At 38.3% G+C, this 20,068-nt stretch overlaps 1 protein-coding gene across 10 annotated transcripts in view; it reads right to left on the minus strand.

The window, feature by feature from the left end:
- The window catches only part of DLGAP2 (DLG associated protein 2), a 342,864-nt gene that overhangs the window by 10,364 nt on the left and 312,432 nt on the right, over window positions 1–20,068 (minus strand). For all 10 annotated transcript variants that reach the window (XM_008637654.2, XM_017739294.1, XM_017739302.1 and 7 more), the window contains 3 exons: window positions 14,278–14,363; window positions 12,641–13,056; window positions 3,953–4,044 (listed from right to left, as the gene is read on the minus strand). In XM_008637654.2, coding sequence (XP_008635876.2) covers window positions 3,953–4,044; window positions 12,641–13,056; window positions 14,278–14,363 — 594 coding nt within the window. The remainder of the gene's footprint in view (window positions 1–3,952; window positions 4,045–12,640; window positions 13,057–14,277; window positions 14,364–20,068) is intronic.

A 20,068-nucleotide genomic window follows, 5' to 3' on the forward strand; every position in this document is an offset into this window, starting at 1 on the left:
GATTAAGACAAAACAATGCCACAAAGACATTGTCAGCTTATGCTGAATTTGATGTTTACATTGTCTTGCATTTTCAAATGTATACATGAAGTATGAAATTTTGATGGGACACTTGGATTTTGCTCTCCAGAGAGTTGAATCACACTCAGGAGCTGGGAAGGCACTACCACCAGGTGCTGCAATTAAGAGGCTCTATGTTCATAAGACTTAATGGAGCAAACATTGGTGGTAACAATTAGCAAGATGACCCTCTATCTGATAATTAACCTGATGCCAGTGCTGGATAAAAATTGTATTATAAGGTGGTATGCAGACTCTTAACCTTATGCTCTCTGAGCACTGGTACTAGTTCAAGAAGAGAGCTTTGTCACTTTATTGAAATAGGGCTTAATTGGTAAACATGTCTGTGAAGGTAATGAAGAAATGCCTTTTCCTTCCAGGACAGGAGGAAGCCATTATGATGGTCTAAAGAATGGAGCTGGGAGAGAGGAAGTCAAAACCATGTCAAACAGACTCTGGATCTCTACCTTCCTGGGCAAAAGCTAGTTTGCTATGTTAGTAACACTGCTGTTATGGCAGGCTCTGTTCCCCACCCTTTACAAATCTAGTGGCTGAAGGCATTTTATATTTAAACACAACCCCTCAGTTGTCTAGAAACTGGGAGATAAGTCAGCATTGCTATTGAATTCCTCCCTTGAATCACACATTTCTAAGGCTTTTAAACTAGTAATTGCTTCTCAAACTTGGGTTTACAGATGCCACTGTGGGAGATGAGTGCCTGGAACTGGGCATGACAACATGTAGTGTCACCCATACCTAGACCCTTGTTGGAATCTGGGCCAAGAACAATTTAGAAGTCTTCTTCACTTGAAGAAAGTCTCCTTTTAATAGGGAGCTTCAGGGATTTAAGATAATTGGCCATATAGACTATGAGAGACTTCTGGGAAACATTACAACTCCAGATTAGTGTTTACTGAAAACTACTTCATTGGGTGGATCCCAATTTTTAACAAAACAATTTAAAATTTATGTCAGTTGTGTTACTTACTCTGCAGAGGTCAACATTTCAGGCTTTAGGAACTGAGTCCCTGTGTGAAATTCATGAGGACAGTCCCACAGCAGTCTGTCTTATCTTGTAATTTGTTGTCTCCTGCCTGATCTCCTCAGTCACTCTCCCCAGTTACCTCTAACCAGCCAGAAAATGATGCCACTCATTGCAAGGCCATTGCGTTCTGAATCACGGCTAATTGCTGTTCTGTACTTTTGTGTGCCCCACTCTGCTCATGGTGTTTGTGAAGACTATGGCCTCCAGCACAACTCTTGCAGAGGGCTGTGCCGTGTGTGGTCTGGACACAAGAGGGCTGCCTGCTGCTTCTTACACATCCACAGTTCATGAATAAATTCTGGCACAAGTGAGAACTATTACAGCTAACTAAGTTTTGAAAAGACTGGCTTAAACCTGCTTCTTCTTGGAAACGGCTCATGTATTTGTATCTTACTTGGAATTTGCAGCCTTCCTTCTGATGGAGGCCTAAAGCAAGCAAAAAGTTCCTAGCTGGTGCTCAAGCTGCTCTGTTTTAGCCTGCAACCATGACACACAAGCTGAGCAGGATCTCTACTGACTAGAGAGCATGGAGGAGGACACTTCAAAGACAAAAAAAAAAGGTGTTACAAAACCAAATGTGAATAATGCAGAAGGGACTAGTTATTAATCAGTAATGTTTTTTCTAAGTAGTCAGTGGGAACAGTATACTTGTAAGAGATAGCCAGCCAGATTAATAAAAAAAAACTTCATTGAAGCTTACATTTCTGTGAATTTACCCTAAGTGAGAGTCTTTGATAAGACCTCCTAACACAGAGCGTAATCAAATGTGCTGTTTGAAGTTCCCATGACCCTTTAGAAAAGCCCATAGGCGAGCTTCCTGGTTAAATTTCAGTTTGACTAAGTATATTCCTCTTAAACCCTTGTTGCATTTTGAACTGGCAAAAGTAGATGCTGTTTTCCTGTGTCCTACAGATGCTGAGCACTGTCAGAGAAACTGCCATGTGGCAGCCCTTTTACGTGCTGGATGTTTTTGAGAGAGGGAATGCACAGCTAGGAGCACTCCTGTGGGGCACTGAGATGCTGCCTTAGGAGCCTATGGAAAGCCTGCTGTAGGTATGCACTAAGTGACTATTCAGCAACAAATTCTATCATTATGTATAGGAAGAAAAGCCTCCAAACATGAATGACCTAAAGACAGTTTTGCGGTTGCTGCTTTCTTCAGAGCCCATTACTGATTTAATGGAAGTGAAGAATATTCAGAGCCTAAATCTTGAGAGTGGGATAAAGCTGCTGTTATGGAGTTGAGAGGTTTATTTTCCAAAAGGGAAAAAGAGAAGTAAAATCTTGCCAGCTTTTTGGTTGTGTTGTCTAAAAGCTGTAGATTTCTCCTTGTGCTCCTATTGCTTTTGCAGTAATGAATTGTTCTCACTCCCAAACAGCTGATGGCTGTGCTGAGCAGGAGCTGCACTTGCTATTACAGTAATGCTCTCAAGCGCAAGTGCTAGGCCCACTTGAAGATAAATGAAGTGGAGTGGAGGTTATGCTCTCCAAATCTTAGTTTGCATAGCTTAATCAATCAGGTAGTGGAGGGTATTTTTAAATTTGCAGTGAGAAACTTTCAGACAATGATGAAAATTTTCTCCTTTTGATATGAAACAAATTACTAGACAGGAAGCACACATGATGTAATTGATAATACAGATGTGGTGAATTCTTGCTTTTCTTACTTTGTATGTTTCCTCTGTTATTCTGTAACAGCTATTAAAATTCTTGTTCTGACAGGACTTTTGAAGTGGATAATCAGATTCTTTCCTAATGAGGACCATATATCTTATTATTGTCTATCAGAAGGTATGACATTTTCAGCATTATTTTCTCAGTATTGTTTCATTGCAATTTCAGGTATTCTGAATGTTTAACTTTATGGATGGAAAGTAGCAAGTAGGTCTTTGCAGAATGGATGCTCTGCCTTGGAAGTTATGTGACAAATGCCAGTGAGCAAAGAAAAGTATCTAAGCAGATGTATAGGTTACGTCTGCTGTCATGCACACAACAGAATTCAGTACTTCCAATATATGAGGTGTAGGGACAGTCAGAAGGAAAAGATACACTTGATATTTGAGAGAGACAAAGAAAGGTGTACCACCAGCTGTAGCTAGAAGAATTACGTTCTCCTATTGATTAGTATCATCTTGCCACAACGTTTGTATCACTGATGGCTGCTGTCATATTAATGAAGATAACATTTTGAATTGAATTAGCCTCTAATAACTTCCAGAACAATAGCAGTAACTCTCATAAGTAATATAATGTATCTGTTCCTTTAGCCCCAGGACATCTTATATATAATTGGCAGTGCAAATTATCCAACCCAATTTTATGAACATTATAGATGTCTCATTTCCATGATCAGTCCTGTTTTCAGGTAAGTAGAAAGCTGGATCATGTATTCTCCACTATTCTATTTTACTATTTTCCACTGATTGTAATGTGAAAATTTTCCCCTTTCTTACCTGAAATATAGTTACTATATTAGGGTATTGCAAAAATAAGCCATAATATTATGCCTCCAAAAACTCTCATTTGTTCCCTTCTAATTTTCTTTTCTTTAATAAGGACAGCAAAAAGAGAAAAGCAAAACATAATCAGACTGAGATTACTGAAATTAGATATTTGCTTAAAAAAAATCCACTAACATCATACTTAAGGACTAAGTTAAAAAAAAGGGAGAAGTAAATATGGGACATGAAAATAACATCTCAGAATGCTACTGCTTGGGTACACTACACTTGTTTTTGTTGGTTTTGAATTAAAATATTAAATTCTAGAATTTAAAGTGACAATTTGTGGACTATTATGGATGACTAACCTTAAGCTCTTCAAGAACAGCCAGGCAAAGTGACTTACCAGATTTTGTTGACAAAGCCAATAAAATTGCTGGAATTTCTGAGACATGAGGAGCTGAGCACTTCCAACAGCACTTCGGATCTTACCTAGGACTAAACATACAGACAGATTATTACCAATAAATGTTTTTTGGCAGTAAATACAATATCCAGCTCAAAAATATGCAGCTGAAAATCCTGTTTATTTTAAAAGGGAGGTAAATATTTGGTTTTGTTGCTTGTGATTATACACATAAAATATTTTTTAAAAAGACTGAGGTATAGGAAAGCTCAGTGGCGCCTTATCATTTGGCAATAATGAGTGAATAATAAATGGTGTATTAATAAGTCAAAACAGCTTAGACTCTACTTGCTTAAGGAAGTAGCAAAAACTATGGGACTATATTCAGCTTCCTGAAGTGGGCATCAATCCATTCATGTTTTTCAAAACACTCTTAAATTTCAAAGTAAATGACACCTCTCCCGTTCACATTTGCTCATGTAAATTGATAGCTGTTGAAATTGTCTTGCCTCCAGAACCAGCTGGATGCCTGTTCCTTCTGATGTCAAAGGCACATGTACCTTAGATTATATCCTCTGGTTCTGCAATTGCAAATTACTTCCCTCACTATTTTGTGGAGGATCCCTGGGTGAGCTCTCTTTATCTGCTCTGAGGGTGAAGTTATTACATTCAACTGTAATATAACATATTCCTACCATAAGGATTAGATCCTCACAGGAATTACATCTCTGAGACCTAGGAATTACAGGTTATCTGCCCAGGAAAATATCCAAAGTCCTCAGTACAGGACAAAGTGGGACACAAGCAGGTGCTCCAGGACTTTGCAGGATCAGCCCCATGGATGTGTTGGTATGTACATGCCCTTACAGGATGCACTGGGGGAAGGGACCAAACTCATTTTACTTGACTTTGTTTCCAAGAGTCATCTGTCAAAATTAAAATTTTTGAATGCTTTATAATCAGTGATCTGAGCTCAGCAGCTCAGCCACATTAGGCACTTATTTTTAGGTGAACTGAATTTCCTCCTGGAGACGCCTCTGTCTTTCTATTGACAGTAGTGCCTAAGGGGATTGGCTTATCCCTAGGAAACTAACTAATCCTGACTCCCACATTTGCTGGGATAAATACCACACTTTGCTAGGTAGCACCATGCTTTTCTATACCTTCCTACATATCTTTTCCTACACTTCCTTTCCTCCACATCCATCTCTATGATGAAAAAGCAACATTTTAAAAAGCATTATAAGCTGTGGTCTCAATAAAAGCTTTATTTTACCTGGAGAATTTTCAGATTTTTAAATAATGTTAAAGATATATAGAGGTGGGGTAGACAGGAATTACTCTGATATATTTTACTTCCGTTTGGAGAAACCAAGTTTGATAATTCAAGCAGGATGGTGAGTGTGGAATAAAGCTACAGTAGTACAGCACAACTGATCTGCAGCCTATGATATAGGAAACATTAAACTATAGCAGGGCTAAACATCTTGTTAGTTAGAATAAGTACAGGAGGTCATGTGAAAACAGTACTTTGGTAGCAGTTTTTACATTTTAATTCTGCTTTCTCTAGACCAGTGAAACATCTGTTCACCTACAAGTAGCAGCAAGAGATAATTTGAAAGTTTTGGGCTCCAGTTAAAATCTCAGTAACTTTCAAGGCATGTGTTAATATATAGAGCTGTGGTTCTCAAACTCCATTCCTTTTTCTGTTGGAAAAACAGTACAGCTGTGCCACAAAACTAAATTAAACAGCAATATACATAATTCATCAGTCCTGTGCAACATCCATTGTGAAAGGGTTAAGTGGTTCAGGGCTGCATGAGTAATTCACTGCGGTTTGTTTTTGTTCTGTTGGCCAAATGAAATAAAGCATTTTAATTGGTTTGGGGTTTTTGATCACCAAACACCTCACTTTCCTCTACAGTGTTACTGGCATGCAGAAAGGAATATTTTGAGTGTTAAAACCTGAACAAACATACCAAAACATAAATAAAAAAGAAATGTTTCATTTGATCTGACACAAATTGCTTTAATTTGGTTTTCAGCATTTTTAATAAAGGCAATGACTTTAGTGACAAACAGCCTTGTATCTTCCTTTTTTCTGTCGGTGATCTGTAGCACAGGACATTAGACAGACTCCCAGTGTGGGGTCAGAGGTCCTCCTCTTCTAGGATGAGGAATTGTGCAGTAGCAGGTCCCTCACATCACCTATTCCATGCTATGTTCAACGATTCATTGGGCAAAAAAAGAGTGAGGATGGTTCCATGGGCTGGTGGTTGTATTGCTTGTCTCTAGTGAGTAAAGTTCAGTTTTAGTTTCCTCTGCTAAATTTTACAGTTCATAACTCAAATACATAGTCTGAGTAAGGGACATTGGTTTTAGCTCTTCTGCAGAAATGTAGATCCTGACAGAATCTATAAATGTCTGACATTTTCTAGTGAATCTCAGTTACCCAAACCCACATATTAAATAAACATTAATTTAATCTTCATTATCACAAAGCATCATGTCAACAAGCATTAGTGATTTAAAGCCCAGTCAGACTGGTCAAGACTTAGGCATTGGCAACGTAGCATTTTGGTGGGATACACATTTGTCAGGGATATAAGACTGTGATGGTTGGATGTGCCACTGAGTCACAGTGCTGAATACACATGTATAATTACAGCCCTAGCATTTACTAAAGATCTAACTCTATTTCCATTTTAATAAGTAAATCAGACGTAATAAAACACAGAGGTTAGAATCCCTCATATTCATGCTATTCTGCCTTGCTGTAATTAAATTAAAGTATTAAAACACTTCAACTCATAATCTTTAGCACAATATTAATAGACATCCAAAGCCTTGTTATTAATTTCATGCATTGGGGAATTATTCTGATGAGTGCAGATTGATTATCTCCATGAAAGAATGATGAATGTTAGAGACTGGAGAGATTGAGATGTTTGGTGATGACTAGAAGATTTTTCTTGTAAATAAATGATGATAAAATCTACCAATACACATAAATAGACATAATCTTCATATAATCCATATACCTCCTTTCATTAAGATAATGTTGTATTTGCCCAAATGTCAGGAAAGGGTCACACAACATTAATTCTGCTCCCTGAAGCATATGAAGCACTCCATTTTTGTTTTGTGGTCCTGTATGACTTCAGCTGTGAAGATATTTAAAACCCTGACCTTGACTTCAGTAAAAGCAGACTAAGGATTTACACCCTGGTTAGAGATTGTGTAAATTGCACAATTAACACAATGGTATCTTTTCCCCTGTATGCATGGAATGGCTTGAGAAATTCTACAAAACCTTGTAATCAAAAATTATTTCATATCACAAAGGTAGAGAGGGAAAAGTCAGGTCTATATTGATTAAATTGATTATAATCTGGTGCTGTAATTCTGATCTTGACAGGTTAAAAGCTTTGCTCAATTGTGCTACTGCTGCACCAGCAGTGAGAAACTACTAACAATCAATCTGCTTCTGGCATTCATTACTGTTTATTTAAATGACATGTTTTAATTTAAATTTTCATTCCATTTGATCATTCCATTTTCCCCTTATACTTGTAAATAAATTACTCCACAAACAATCTGAGAAAATATGCCTGGAAAAAATATTGAAACTGGCATTTAGTTCACCCTCCTAACTCAAAGTAGGGCATCATATTTGTCTCATCTCTATACCTAAATTACTACTCTTTAGAAATATCTTTTTCACTATCAACAGAGCATGTTGACATGATGACACAAAAATAAATATATAATGTTCAGATGGCATTTTAGGACAACACGACCCCCAGCTGAAAGTGCTCTGGAGGGTAATGGGACCCTTGTTCACCAACTGGGACTTGCTGCAAATTTGCTTTTTACCTCAACAAAGCTAAGTTCAAAAAGGAGAAAATTTCAGCAGAACAATACAAATGCTAGGAGAAATTCTTGGATGCCACACTGTAGGACTTTACAGACTGTTTCGCTACAGTTATGACATTCTTTAGTCATTCGCAACACTCCAACTGGAAATTTCAATAGTTCCTGAAGGATGGATTTGTGAAAAGCATTAGAAAATTATGTCAGTAATTTCTCTTTGGTTAAAGGATAACCTGTATTTGGTCAAACACCTAAGAAAGCTTTTATGGACAATTAATTCATGAATATACTAAAATCAATTGGTTGTGAGGGTTTTGTGTTGATTTTTATTCCCCTAAAATTATGGGAGATTTTACTCTGTGTTTTCTATTGATATTCGGCCCTATTAGTAAAACCTTTGCTTTACTAAGAACTGTGAAAATATCAGCTAGAGGATTAGCAAGGAATGGTCCAGTATCCATGGAATTAAAGGGAATGGAAGAGAAAGGTGACCTCCTACTCTAAAACCTTTATTTTTATCTCCCACTAGAGATCACTTTACTGCTATGCCAGCAGAGCTCCTAACCACAATGCAGAAGATACCAGCAGAACAACGTTTCTGCTGGCATAGTTTATCCTATAGTTAATTTTTGCACCTATCTAAAGATTTTTATGTGAGAGTAAACTCTGTGGAGCTGTTCTCCATAATGAAGTATGCTAGTGGCCAAGCATGTGGCACTCAGAAGCCCAGGGTATTGTCATCTTTCCTCTGCCAGACCCTGCCTGCAAGCTGTGGGCAGGGACTGCAGCTCCCTCTCCCTGCTCCACTCTCCCTGCTCCCTTCACCGCGCTCATGGGAGGCAGAGTCCTGACCCTCTTGGTCTTCAATAGCTTTGTGACACTTGAAATTGTTTTTCTTGTCATCACCTACACACCAGTAATAGTCAAACACATTTTCAGCGTGTAAAACTGAAACTCCAGTCAGCACCCATGAGAAACACATATCTTTGCCTGGCGACAGCGTGTGAGTGCAAGTGATCAGATGTCTAACCCTGGGAACTGTTACAGCCACATATCTATATTTTTTACATATATATGAACACACATATACACACACACACACATATATAGATAATAAACAGTTAGAACACAAATAACTGCCCACACAAACAGTATAAGAACTTTGCAGAGACTTCAAAATAAAATTCATGACAACTGACCAAATAAACAAATTCTTTGAAAAGGAGAGGTTATTTTTGCTGCAATGATTATCTTCTCTTTTTCTAAGACCTGATGAGTGAAGTTCTTAAAATAACATTATGAGAGAAAAGCTACAGTGGAAGAAAAAATCAATATAGCAATCAGACAGCTTTTGGTGGATCTCAGGGCTGTTGTGTTAATGCCAAAAATGAAATTGTTTTCTAAAATGCAGTTCTATTTTAACTGTTCCCATGTTTAAAACAAAATAGAAGTTGTATCATAAGGACAGCCTTCTCCTATGAGATGAAAAACTATATTTGGTCTTCAGGTACAATTAATATACCCAGCCCAAAAAGAAATGATTCAGCATTAAGGATGACAGTTTGAATGTGCAAACTTTGCTCTGAAGTGTTTTGGGAATAGTAGTCTTGCTGAAGGTGGAAAACCATATTTATTTGCTTTTGGCTCTGCCATTTATGTGTATTTTCTTCAAGGAACTGCCAAATGCTTAAACACATCAAGATACATTTCATGCCGGGATATCATTAAACTTAAGTTCTTGAGGATACACACCTTACAACCTCCGTAGCTCAGACTGGGGATACAAAATGTTCTAAAGACTCAACAGGAAAAAAAATATTCACACAGAATTTTTAGAATGCTGTGAAGCTCATTCCCCTGGTGAAATTAATTCTTTGAGAACTTCCTTTTACTTGATGTGTTATTAGATGAAGGGATACCATTTAAAAAATAATGCAATTTGGAAATTATTTCAGGAAGATCTCTTGAAATGAGTCACGTACAATGGAAGATTGGAACTTTGGGGTTCACTTTTGACAGTCAGCTGAACACAAGCTTCTGACTTTGGAAATACTATGTAGACCTATTCTATAACTTCTTTAACCTATTAGGGAGGTCAAAATGTTCCCCCAAGCACAAATAATTAACCCCTTTTTGTTAGTTTAAAAAAAGATATTTCAAGGGTTTCAGTTGTATTTTATCAATTCTCTTATCAGGGAATTGTTCTTTCTTTTTCTCTTCCAAATTAGACTCCCTCTACAAACAGGGAAGCAAAATCCCAATACTCTGTTTTGTTTTTTGATTGAAATATTCCAAGTTGAAAGTGATGCCTTTTCCTGGTCTTAAAATCAAGAGTCAAACACGGATAGAAGGGGAAAAGGGATTTTACCTTGGTATTTATTTTAAGGATCCTTAGGTGCACATGTCTAGGTCAAATGCACCAAAATGCACACCACAATGCACACACCCAAAAGATCTGGTATAACATTATAGGTTTTACTAATTAGCATATCTATCAAAGATTCCCCAATGAGAGGCTCAAGTGAGCCCCCCTCCCCAAGGAGCCTTCCCCTGGATGGTTCTATCTTAGTTTACAGAATGTGTTCTGGAGAGGATTTTGGGGTCTGGGGCACACTGATGTCTAACTACAAAGCTTCTAAAATGTTTAGTCTCTTAGCTTGACAAACAAGTCCAAGAATGTAGGCAAAAAGCACTAAGAATACAGAAGTTGTAAAAAAGGTATAACAGGGGTATAGTATAAAAGAAAAGGCAAAAAATCTTCATGGCATCAGAAGGGTGTCACTAACTTCAAATATTAATAAAAATTACTGAAGTCCATATTGTCTTCATGTCCTGTGTACACTTTACAGAAAACTACCTTCTTGATTGCCATTTCACCATGCAGCAAGGTGTTCCAGAGTATTTCTGGAGTGCAAGAGTATAGGTTCACATGATGGGAATGAAAATGGTTCTGCACCTGGGAACAGGTAGCCAGCTAAAATCAGGTCATCAAAGTTTTCCTCATGTAGTACCCAGTTTCATATTCCAAATAACAGCTCTAAGTGCCTCTCCATGTCTCCGAGTGAGGAAGTGCTGATGCGAGCATGTTTCCATTGCTCATTCCCCATGGCTGCAGATTTGACTAGGGCTGTGCAAAAGGAAGAGCTTGCAGAGAGAGGAGGTAGGAGAAGTCCAGCCCTTGCCCGCAGACTCCTCGCTAGGAAAGAGAGGGACTAACGGCCTGTGTGTTTCTCCCCTTTGCTCCCTAGTAGTCTTACTCTTTCAAGGGAGATCAAAGTCTTGCTCTTTGAACTTCTGCTTCAGACTGAAAAAACTGATGTTCCTACATCAGTAACAGGTAATCTGGGAAGCAGGTGCTTTGGGAATCTTAATGATGGCATTGAAACATCAGTATTCAGCAGTGCAAAGATGTGAAGAATTGAAAAGTAAGACATATGTGATAAAAAGAAGTACTGAGGAATAACCATTATGAAAGAAGGCTTGGAAATTCTTCCACAGGCTAATCAAAGCAAAATGTGCTATTATTTTACAGTTCCTAGGAGGGTATTAAAGTCTTCACAGACTTTATTGGAAGGGGAAAATTCTGAGGTCTGCTCTGCCATGATGAAAATAAGGACAAAACCTATGGTCCAAAAAGCACCAGAGGCTGAAGGAAGGAAAACCAGCCTTACACACCGCCCCACCTCAAATCTGCTGTTGTTATTTGGCAGACTTGTGCACAATACAGCAGAGAAATATGACTGTAAAATAAAAAAATGATGACGTAAAAACAGACATTCTTTGTTTTGAAAAGGTCAGTGCAAGAAATAGAAATTGGCCTTTTAGTCACCATGCTGGCCTGACTCAAGACCTGAGGGTACAGCATAGCAAGAACTCATTGAGGGGGAAAGAAAATGATCAGGAAACAGCACTCAGAGGTGATGGTGAAATTTGTAAAAGAGCAGGGAAAGATGCTAGTAAGAAAACTTAATATGAATTCATTTGTGATCTGAGAAAATCTCAGCTGAGACAATAATTCAGATTGTCAGGGATTGAAATATTTATAAAACTGAGCCTGAAGAACAAGGATAATTGACCTCAAAGGGAATCACAGGGAGCTGGCTACTGAGTCCTAGGACCACTTTGATATATTACTATCATTAGCGCTGTCTTGGATCTTGTTCCAAAATAGTCTACATTATTTTTCACTTTATCCCATCACTCCTTTCAAGGTGTCCACAGGACATGAGAGAATAATAATGATTCTTGACAAAATTGTAATAAGAAAATGCAGCTGAATTTTCTAATAATGCATATGCCTGTCTAACTGCAGAAGTGCTTTAACTATTGTTCTTGCCTACTACTGCTTTCTGTTCTTTCAACAGGCTGAAGTGCTTGTAAAGGAATGGAAGCATTTTTAAAATGGCTGCTCACAAATAAGAGGCAAAATCAGAGGTCAGGAAAAGGGCAAAAGAGTGTTCATGTAGGACCACTCTGTGTGCCCTGGCAAAGGGCCAAGCATTGGAGCCATACAAGTGAGTGGGAAGGATGTGTCAGAGTTGGAGCTGTGGATGGAGCTATTGCATCATCTGAGCTCTGTGTAATACCAGACTTTGATCCTGGACTGGACTCTAGAGTTGGGTTTTTAACTACTTCCACAGAACCTTACTGTGGGAAACACCATCTTGTGCAGTCAGTTGCAGGACAGTGTTCTTATATCTTATGGTTCTTTGCTCCTACAGAATGAGTGAGGAGAAACCACAGCTCACAGCTATATCCTAACAGATTTCTTATTTTAGCAATTGTCTATAGGAAAAGATACTGAAATGTTCTTACTTTCTTCGGAAAGATCATTTTCTTCTGCTTCTCTTTCCATTTCTTTGCACCATCCTTCCATTCTCTTAGTTTCAGTGTGTAGTAACTTCATAAACCAAGATCCATCCCGTCGACAAGGAGACATTCGACCAGTCTCTACTGTCTCAATGGCTGGCTCTAGCCAGGGTTCTGGTGGTGGAAGGTTTGAGGTGTCAACTGGGGTCCTATAATCTTCTCTGTAGCTGAACAGTCCCTGTGTCCGTACAGTTCTCACTGCACTATATTGGGTGGGTGTGCTGGGCTCTGAGTGCTGCTGGAATGATGAGCCAAATTGAAGTCCCTTATCCTCCATGGTGATGTGTCCTGGAAAACCCTCCAGTTCCAGGTCAGCCTGGACAGCTGCTGTTACGCTGTTTGAACGCTTGAATCGTCCATGCCTTGGTGAAGAGGGAAGAAAGAAAAGATATTAAGACATAAAAATAACATGTGATTGTACAGAGACACAGAATAATGTTTCAGTGAGTGGATTCTGTTCTTCTCGTTGGACTGTATGTTACACAATTTTTCTTTTTGTATATCTCACTAAAATTAGATGATGAGTAACAACAGAGAGAAAAAACAAAATGCATAGTGGAATCATTGATCTAAGCAAGGGCACGAAAGAAAATAATTTAAATTATCTCTGGAAGCAAATATTGATTTTTTCTCGTATTACAAAATAACATGTATCGTTACTAAATCAACTGGAAATAACTAGCAGAACTAGAACTTCCTGATAGAAGTCTATAAAGTACCTATATATAAATTTTTCAAATGTTCAGAATTGTAAGCAGAAAAATCTGAAAATCTGCTGAGTTAGGACTTTTGGGAATCCTGCAATAAAAGAAAGATAGTATCAGCAGGTTTAAGATTCTGGGTTGAAGGTCTTTTTTGTCTTACAGGATGCCCATTAAAGTTTGATTTTCCCCTGTTATATGAAACCAAATAATGACATTTTAGAAAAGCTTTGTGTTAAAATGTTAGATAGAGAGAAAAGATTATTTGTGAAATCTTTTCCCATTGGTGCCTATTGTCTCAAATTACTTCTAGTCAATGATGGCAAAAGGCACTTAGCAGCCAGATACTCTCAGACAGCTGCTGTGAAATGATATAATGGTCCTGGTCCAGTATGTGACAAACAGTACCTGGCAGGGATAACCTGTGGGTCAGTACATGGGCCAGCAGATTTACAAAAGTAGAGAAGGACTGAACAAATCAAAAAGCTGATTCTACTTTAGAATAAAGGTACCATCCTAAGATTGTGTCTCCTTGTGGGGACAGGAAAAGCCTGGATCAGCATGAGGAGTCCTATCAAAGGAAGACTGTTCCAATACACAGCTCTTAGTATTTGTTCTGTCAGTAATGAAATTTATCAAGCCACTACTTCAATTTAACACTTTCACTTCCTTCCCTCCAATTAAAAACTGGAAAGTTAAGTAAATGTGAAGCAACTGCTAAGTAATCTCTACAAATTTTACCAAATGACAGGCATGCATATAGTAAATCTGGCTTTGTGAATTATTTAGTGGCAGCACTTGCCAGGTGTTTGTTATTAACTCTGTTTACAAATGTGTGTTGTGTTATGAAAGACTACAGATTTTTGAACATGCTTAAATTACCGTTTTTCATCTTCCACTTGTATTCCAACAGAGTGGTATTCCCGTAGGCCTCTGCTTTCAGTGTCTGAATCAGTTGCTGTTTCCACCTAATTCAACACAAAAGATACATCTGCAGAGTGAGCATCGACAACTCAGCACTATTTCTACACACCCTCATTCAAAATTAATTATATATTTTATCTCTTACTTGCTAAGAAACACTTAGCACAGTAAAATAAATACAACAGGTATTCACCCCAGTATCACTGTTTTGGTGCTGTGTCTTATTAAAGTTTTGCACAATTACTTCTGCTATGTAATTCCCTATCTCAAGCCCAGAAGTTATTACTCAGTTTGGTGGAAACAGGGAGTAATCTTGGTCTGGAAGGGCTGTTCTTAGAATGAGCAATCCACAGGGTAACCCCTTTTTATACTATTATAAACCAGTCTCATTATAGTCCTTGATTTACAAAATAAAATAAAATCTCAAGTAGCCCCATAAGCTTGTGAGTGATAAAAAAAAATGGAGCAATGAAATTTTATCGACAACTGTGTTGACAAATATAAAACCATTAAATGATGTAAGGGATACAGCAGAATGCCCTATCTCACCTTTTTTAATAACAGTCCTGAAAATGCTATCTCAAGCAGGCAATTTATGTGCTTTTCATAGTATTCCCATCTGAAATACACTTACCAAAATATATTCACAGTAGATTCCTTCATGACTGAGACTTGTGTTTGCAAGTTTCTGTGGGATTTTATATAGCACTCCCCACCACCACACCGCCCCCAAGTCTCTGACACAGAGAGAGCAAGTGTGCTGCAGTATGCAAATTATACTGAATCAAGGGAGAGGCAGGAAAAAAAGAAAAAGAGAACTGACTTTTCCTTCTGAATGATATTTTAACTGTTCAATGAAAAAAAAATATTAGCAACCAGTTTTTCAATATGCACACTCCATTTGTGAATTCAAAGAATATATCTGATCATAAAGACAAGAAAAGTTTTACCCTTGCAGCAGTCACAGGCATCTCTGGAAAGAGCCTGATGGTCTTTGCAGCTGTGTCTCAGCTGCACAGTCCCAACCCCACCTGGTTTCTGAAAGGACGCAGAGACAAGGTGGGAGGAGGGTGGAAAATGACTGCATATTTGGACTACACTTCTTGAAGAAGGAAGTTGGTGGTAACTTCTCCTCCCATCTTTAAGCAATAGCTCAGTGTACATTCACATGGAAGGGAATTCCAGCTAGCAATTAGCACATGTTCATATTTACCTGTGTGTGAGTCTTGGAGATGTTCACGAGAACAGCTAGTGCAGAAGCCCTTTAGTAAATGTTAATAGCATGCTTGAACTGTACAGTGTAGCACCAGGCACAGGTGTGCTAAAACCTGTGTCTATGAGTGTGACAACACTCTGGGAAAGACACATTTCTCAGCAATTCCCTTTATTCTGCATAAGGGCTAGGGGACAGTGCTTGCTGCCATCTGTCTCCACCCTGGCAGCTGCATAGAAGCTGGCTATATTCACCCATATGGGCAGTGCACTGAGAGAACTGAAGTATCAGACTCGGTAACAGTCTCCAGAATGTGGCGTTGTCAGTATAAAAAGAAAGATTCCTCTTGACGTTAGTAGTAAAAAAAAGCCTCAACCACAGAGGTAGCAGCTTGGAGGAAAAAAAGCCGGAACAACCAACTGAAATGACAGGCAAATTGGTTTCCTAGTTAAGGTGGGTCTTGGCTGCAACATGAGTGAGAAGATTCAGCTGCTTGGGGGGCCACAGTCTCTGAAAGAACATTGCTCTAAGCAAAGCAGCTATGAGGTCCAGTTTTTAACACAAAGAGATATCTATCAGGAAAGACGGAGTCCAAAAGAGCCTTAAATAACAAATTCTAGTCTAAGTGACAGACTAGGAATTCACCTAGTCCTTTCAGCAATTTGAAGAAAGTTGCATATAAAACATATTCATTTCCTGAATTAACTGGGCAAAGAATGAGATACTCACGTAGGCTGTTGGGGGTGGGAGCAGAGAGGAGTTACACTTGCAACTTTGACTACTGCAATGAGACCTCATTCAAATATGCATGGCCATGTTTTGAAGAGTGAACTCAACTTATTCTCTGAGGTAGAGAAGATGACTGAGAGGAGACCTTATGCAGCTTATAAATGTCTACAAGCATCTGAAGGGATATCAAGAGGATATTTTCAGGCTCTTTTCAGTGGTGCCAAGCAATAAGACAAGAGGCAACAGGCAGAAATTGAATACAAAGAAGAGCTCCTTTACTGAATGAGTGCCTAAGCACTGGGACACTTTGCCCAAAGAGGTTGTGGAGTCTCCCTCACTGGAGGTATTCAAGAACCGCCTGGATGCAGTCCTGTGCAATGTGTTCTGGAATGACCCTGCTTTACCAGGAAGGCTGGACCAGATGACCCACTGTGGTCTCTTCCAACCTGACCCATTCTGTGACTGTGTAGGGAGTAAGAGCAGATAACACAAAATGCTTAGACTGTGGCTCCTGGTGTCACCTGTAGGAATGCTAGCAGAAAGATGATATCTGAGGTGGGTAAACATTTCCTGGATGAGGTTGTTTGATGAACATCTGGAGTAATCAGGAAGTCTAAACTGTTGCAAAGAGCTATGGTACTGGGGTTCATCCCAAAGCAACCAGTCAGTCTGAGTTAAGTCACATAACTTAGAAACAAATTGCCCAGAGAAGCTGTGGATACCTCATCCCTGGAAGTGTTTTTGAGGCCAAATTGGATGGGGCCCTGACCTAGTGAAAGGTGTTCTTGCCCATGGAAGGGGATTGTAACTAGATGATCTTTAAAGTCCCTTCCAACCGAAACTATTCAATAAATCTAATGTATTTTATTATTCTATTGGACTGGGTCCAAAGGAAAAGACCAACATAATTTCTTATTACTTCCACTTGTTGATCAAGTTTCTTGAACTTGTTCAACTGAACTGCAACTCCAGATCATGGTGTCAGTGATGTAGGCACAGGCTCCACAGGATTACAAACCTTAAGGTTTGACAAGGGAAAAGAGGTTTGTGGGTGGCCATACGGAAGAAGTTGAACAGATGGGAACAAAGGATTTATCAGGGCCTTCTGCTCACTCATAAGGCTCAGTATGGAAGGACAGGACATTGTGTGCCAGTTCAGACCTGAGACAAAGCCAGAGAGATGAAGCCACGTTGACATCTCCACACATGTCAGTTTTTGCTTCAGCCCTTTCCAAAGCACTGCACTTCCTTAATAGAGTGATATCCTTAGGATAACCATTTTTATGTAATGTGCTCCTTGGTACCTAGGGAGTGAGTCCCGGGGTATGAGGTATAGGCCAGGTTCCTGAACACAGAAATAGGGTAAGGAGGGTCAATGATATTATGCTCATGGGGTAACATGGCTAGTAACACCCTGGAGGTGAGCAGTGGCCAATGGACAGAGAATAGACTTTTGCTTTCCACAAAGATGTCTCAGCAGCTCAGACATAGTGTTGTTGGAAACATGGTGGTCCAATAAACAAGGAAAGGCCCCTACGGAGAACTTCAATTGGTCCATCAATTTTTTCTGGAACAAAGCAGGCAGACTTGCAATACTTCTTCCTTATTGCATATCAAAAACATACCTGTTTTTGCCAGCAACATTGTTTGGTTTAGTGAGAAATAGCAGGTCTTCTTTTGAACTCTGCTTCTGATGTGTGGAGGCAGATTTACCTTTTATATTTGGAATGGGTCGGTATCTTTCTGTTGATGCAACACATTGAGAAAAAGTCCTTTTCATCTATCTGTTTTCAAGTGTTTTCTTACTGGCATTTCACCTGGAGATATAATCCTGAGTAATTTACCCAGTATGCAACTGACACCTAGAATTCACAGGCACAAATGAAGTAATATGCTCTAAAATTTTATTCACAAAAAATTAACAGAAAAATGATGATCAGGGTATCAAAATAAAATGATATTACTTATCTCTAAATATAAGATCCTGCCAAATTATCCTTCCTCCAGCTTGCCAAGAATGACACTAACTAAATGACCTGATGATTGCCTTGATATTTTAATGCTTTCATTTTCTCACTATGCCTTGTAACAGCAGGAGAATGCCAATTTTGTGTGTCTGTGTGTGCAGGCAAAATCTAGGATTGCAAATATTGTATCAACCAACAAAATGTAAAATGGAGGCAAATAACAACACAAGTAAAAGTGGAAAATAAGACAATAATTTGCAATCATAAAGAAAAAAATGAACAAATAAATTACATTGTTCTATGACAGATATTATAAAGACTCCTGCTAAAAACAGCAGGAAACTCTTTAATCAGATTGCCCAGGCTAAACTCAAATGAGCAGAGGATAAAAAGTAATACATTTTGTTTGATTGTGTGACTCTTGAAACTCAAATAAGTCTTACTAAATCTGTTGTTATTCTCCTTGATACATTATTGTTTTAATATTTGCATGTGTTCTAAAAGCCTTAATATTTTCAAATTGGCCTACAGTCTCAGTAAAGCAAAATAATGCAAAAAATTTTATCTTTATATATTTAGGATGGAGCGTCACACAAAAGAGGAAAGAAAAAACAGCCAGTCATACCAAAAGCAGAAGAGAGGAGTAGATCTAATATAGTACATCATCATCCTCTCTCATTGCAAAAAAAGAGCTAAAAGTTCCTTAAAAATTGGCATTTTATGCCATGAAAAATGTCTTATGTGCTTATGTCCACTAGGCTTCTAACATTTATAGCAAATGTAATGGAGCACTTTGAGATTATTTCTATCATATCAAGGATCCTTGTGAGTCCCTTCCAACTCAGGATATTCTATGATTCTATGATTCTATGTCTTAACCTTTCACAAAGACATAACCATCCCCTTCACATTCCTTTAATGAAGTTACTCATCCCTTCACATTCTTTGCTGTCTATACAGGGAGCAGACAATACTATTAATCCCCAGAGATCAGTCACTGCTGACTGAGATCAGCCATTGCTGATTGACAAAGCTCTAAATTTGAAATCTAATTATCAGATACTAACACTGCCTCGGTAATAAAGGATCCACAAGTAAATTATACGAGCAAAAAATTATTTGAATAAATGCAAATCACTACTGCAAGTAACTCGCTTGTTATAATCAATCTTAGTATGCTTATAGGCACTCATTCTAGCAAAGACTGTATGAACGAAATTATTCCTTCAAAGTATTTACTATACTTTTTTAGATAATAATTTAAACTACTTAAAACCAATTTTTATTTCTGTATTAAAGCCCTATTCTGCAGTTAAACATGAGCACTGCAACATAACATTGCAGCATCCTAAAAATTCCAGTCTAAGCTTCTATACATACCGTCTCAAAGGTAGACTTGAAGTTAATATATTCAATGCATAAGAAAACAGATTTTAACCTGTTGGCTTTCGCTTCTCTCTCATAAACATTAGTAGTAAGAGTCCTTCAGGCCACATTATCTCTCCCCATGTGACTTCACTGCCCTCAATGGGTTTTCACTGCTGTAACCAATTCATTCTATAATTAGAATTTCATAAACAATCTCTCTGATGATGTACAGGAAGGGGAATAATTCACCCTTCCTCTCTTGCATAGGCTTCTCAGTGATAACAAGACTAAAAGAGAGTAGAAAACACTACTTTTGACACTAGATCAAGTGCATGTAATTGTGAATTCAGATAACCATTCTTAGGTATGGGGAGATCTTATTTGTATGAAGTGACTTCAAAGTAGGAAAAACACTTCAAATAAAACTACAGCGCTAGCTACTATTGCTTTCCTTAACTGATGGAATAGTTTA

Source organism: Corvus brachyrhynchos, unplaced genomic scaffold (assembly GCF_000691975.1).
Source record: "Corvus brachyrhynchos isolate BGI_N302 unplaced genomic scaffold, ASM69197v1 scaffold136, whole genome shotgun sequence".
Lineage (NCBI taxonomy): Eukaryota > Metazoa > Chordata > Aves > Passeriformes > Corvidae > Corvus > Corvus brachyrhynchos.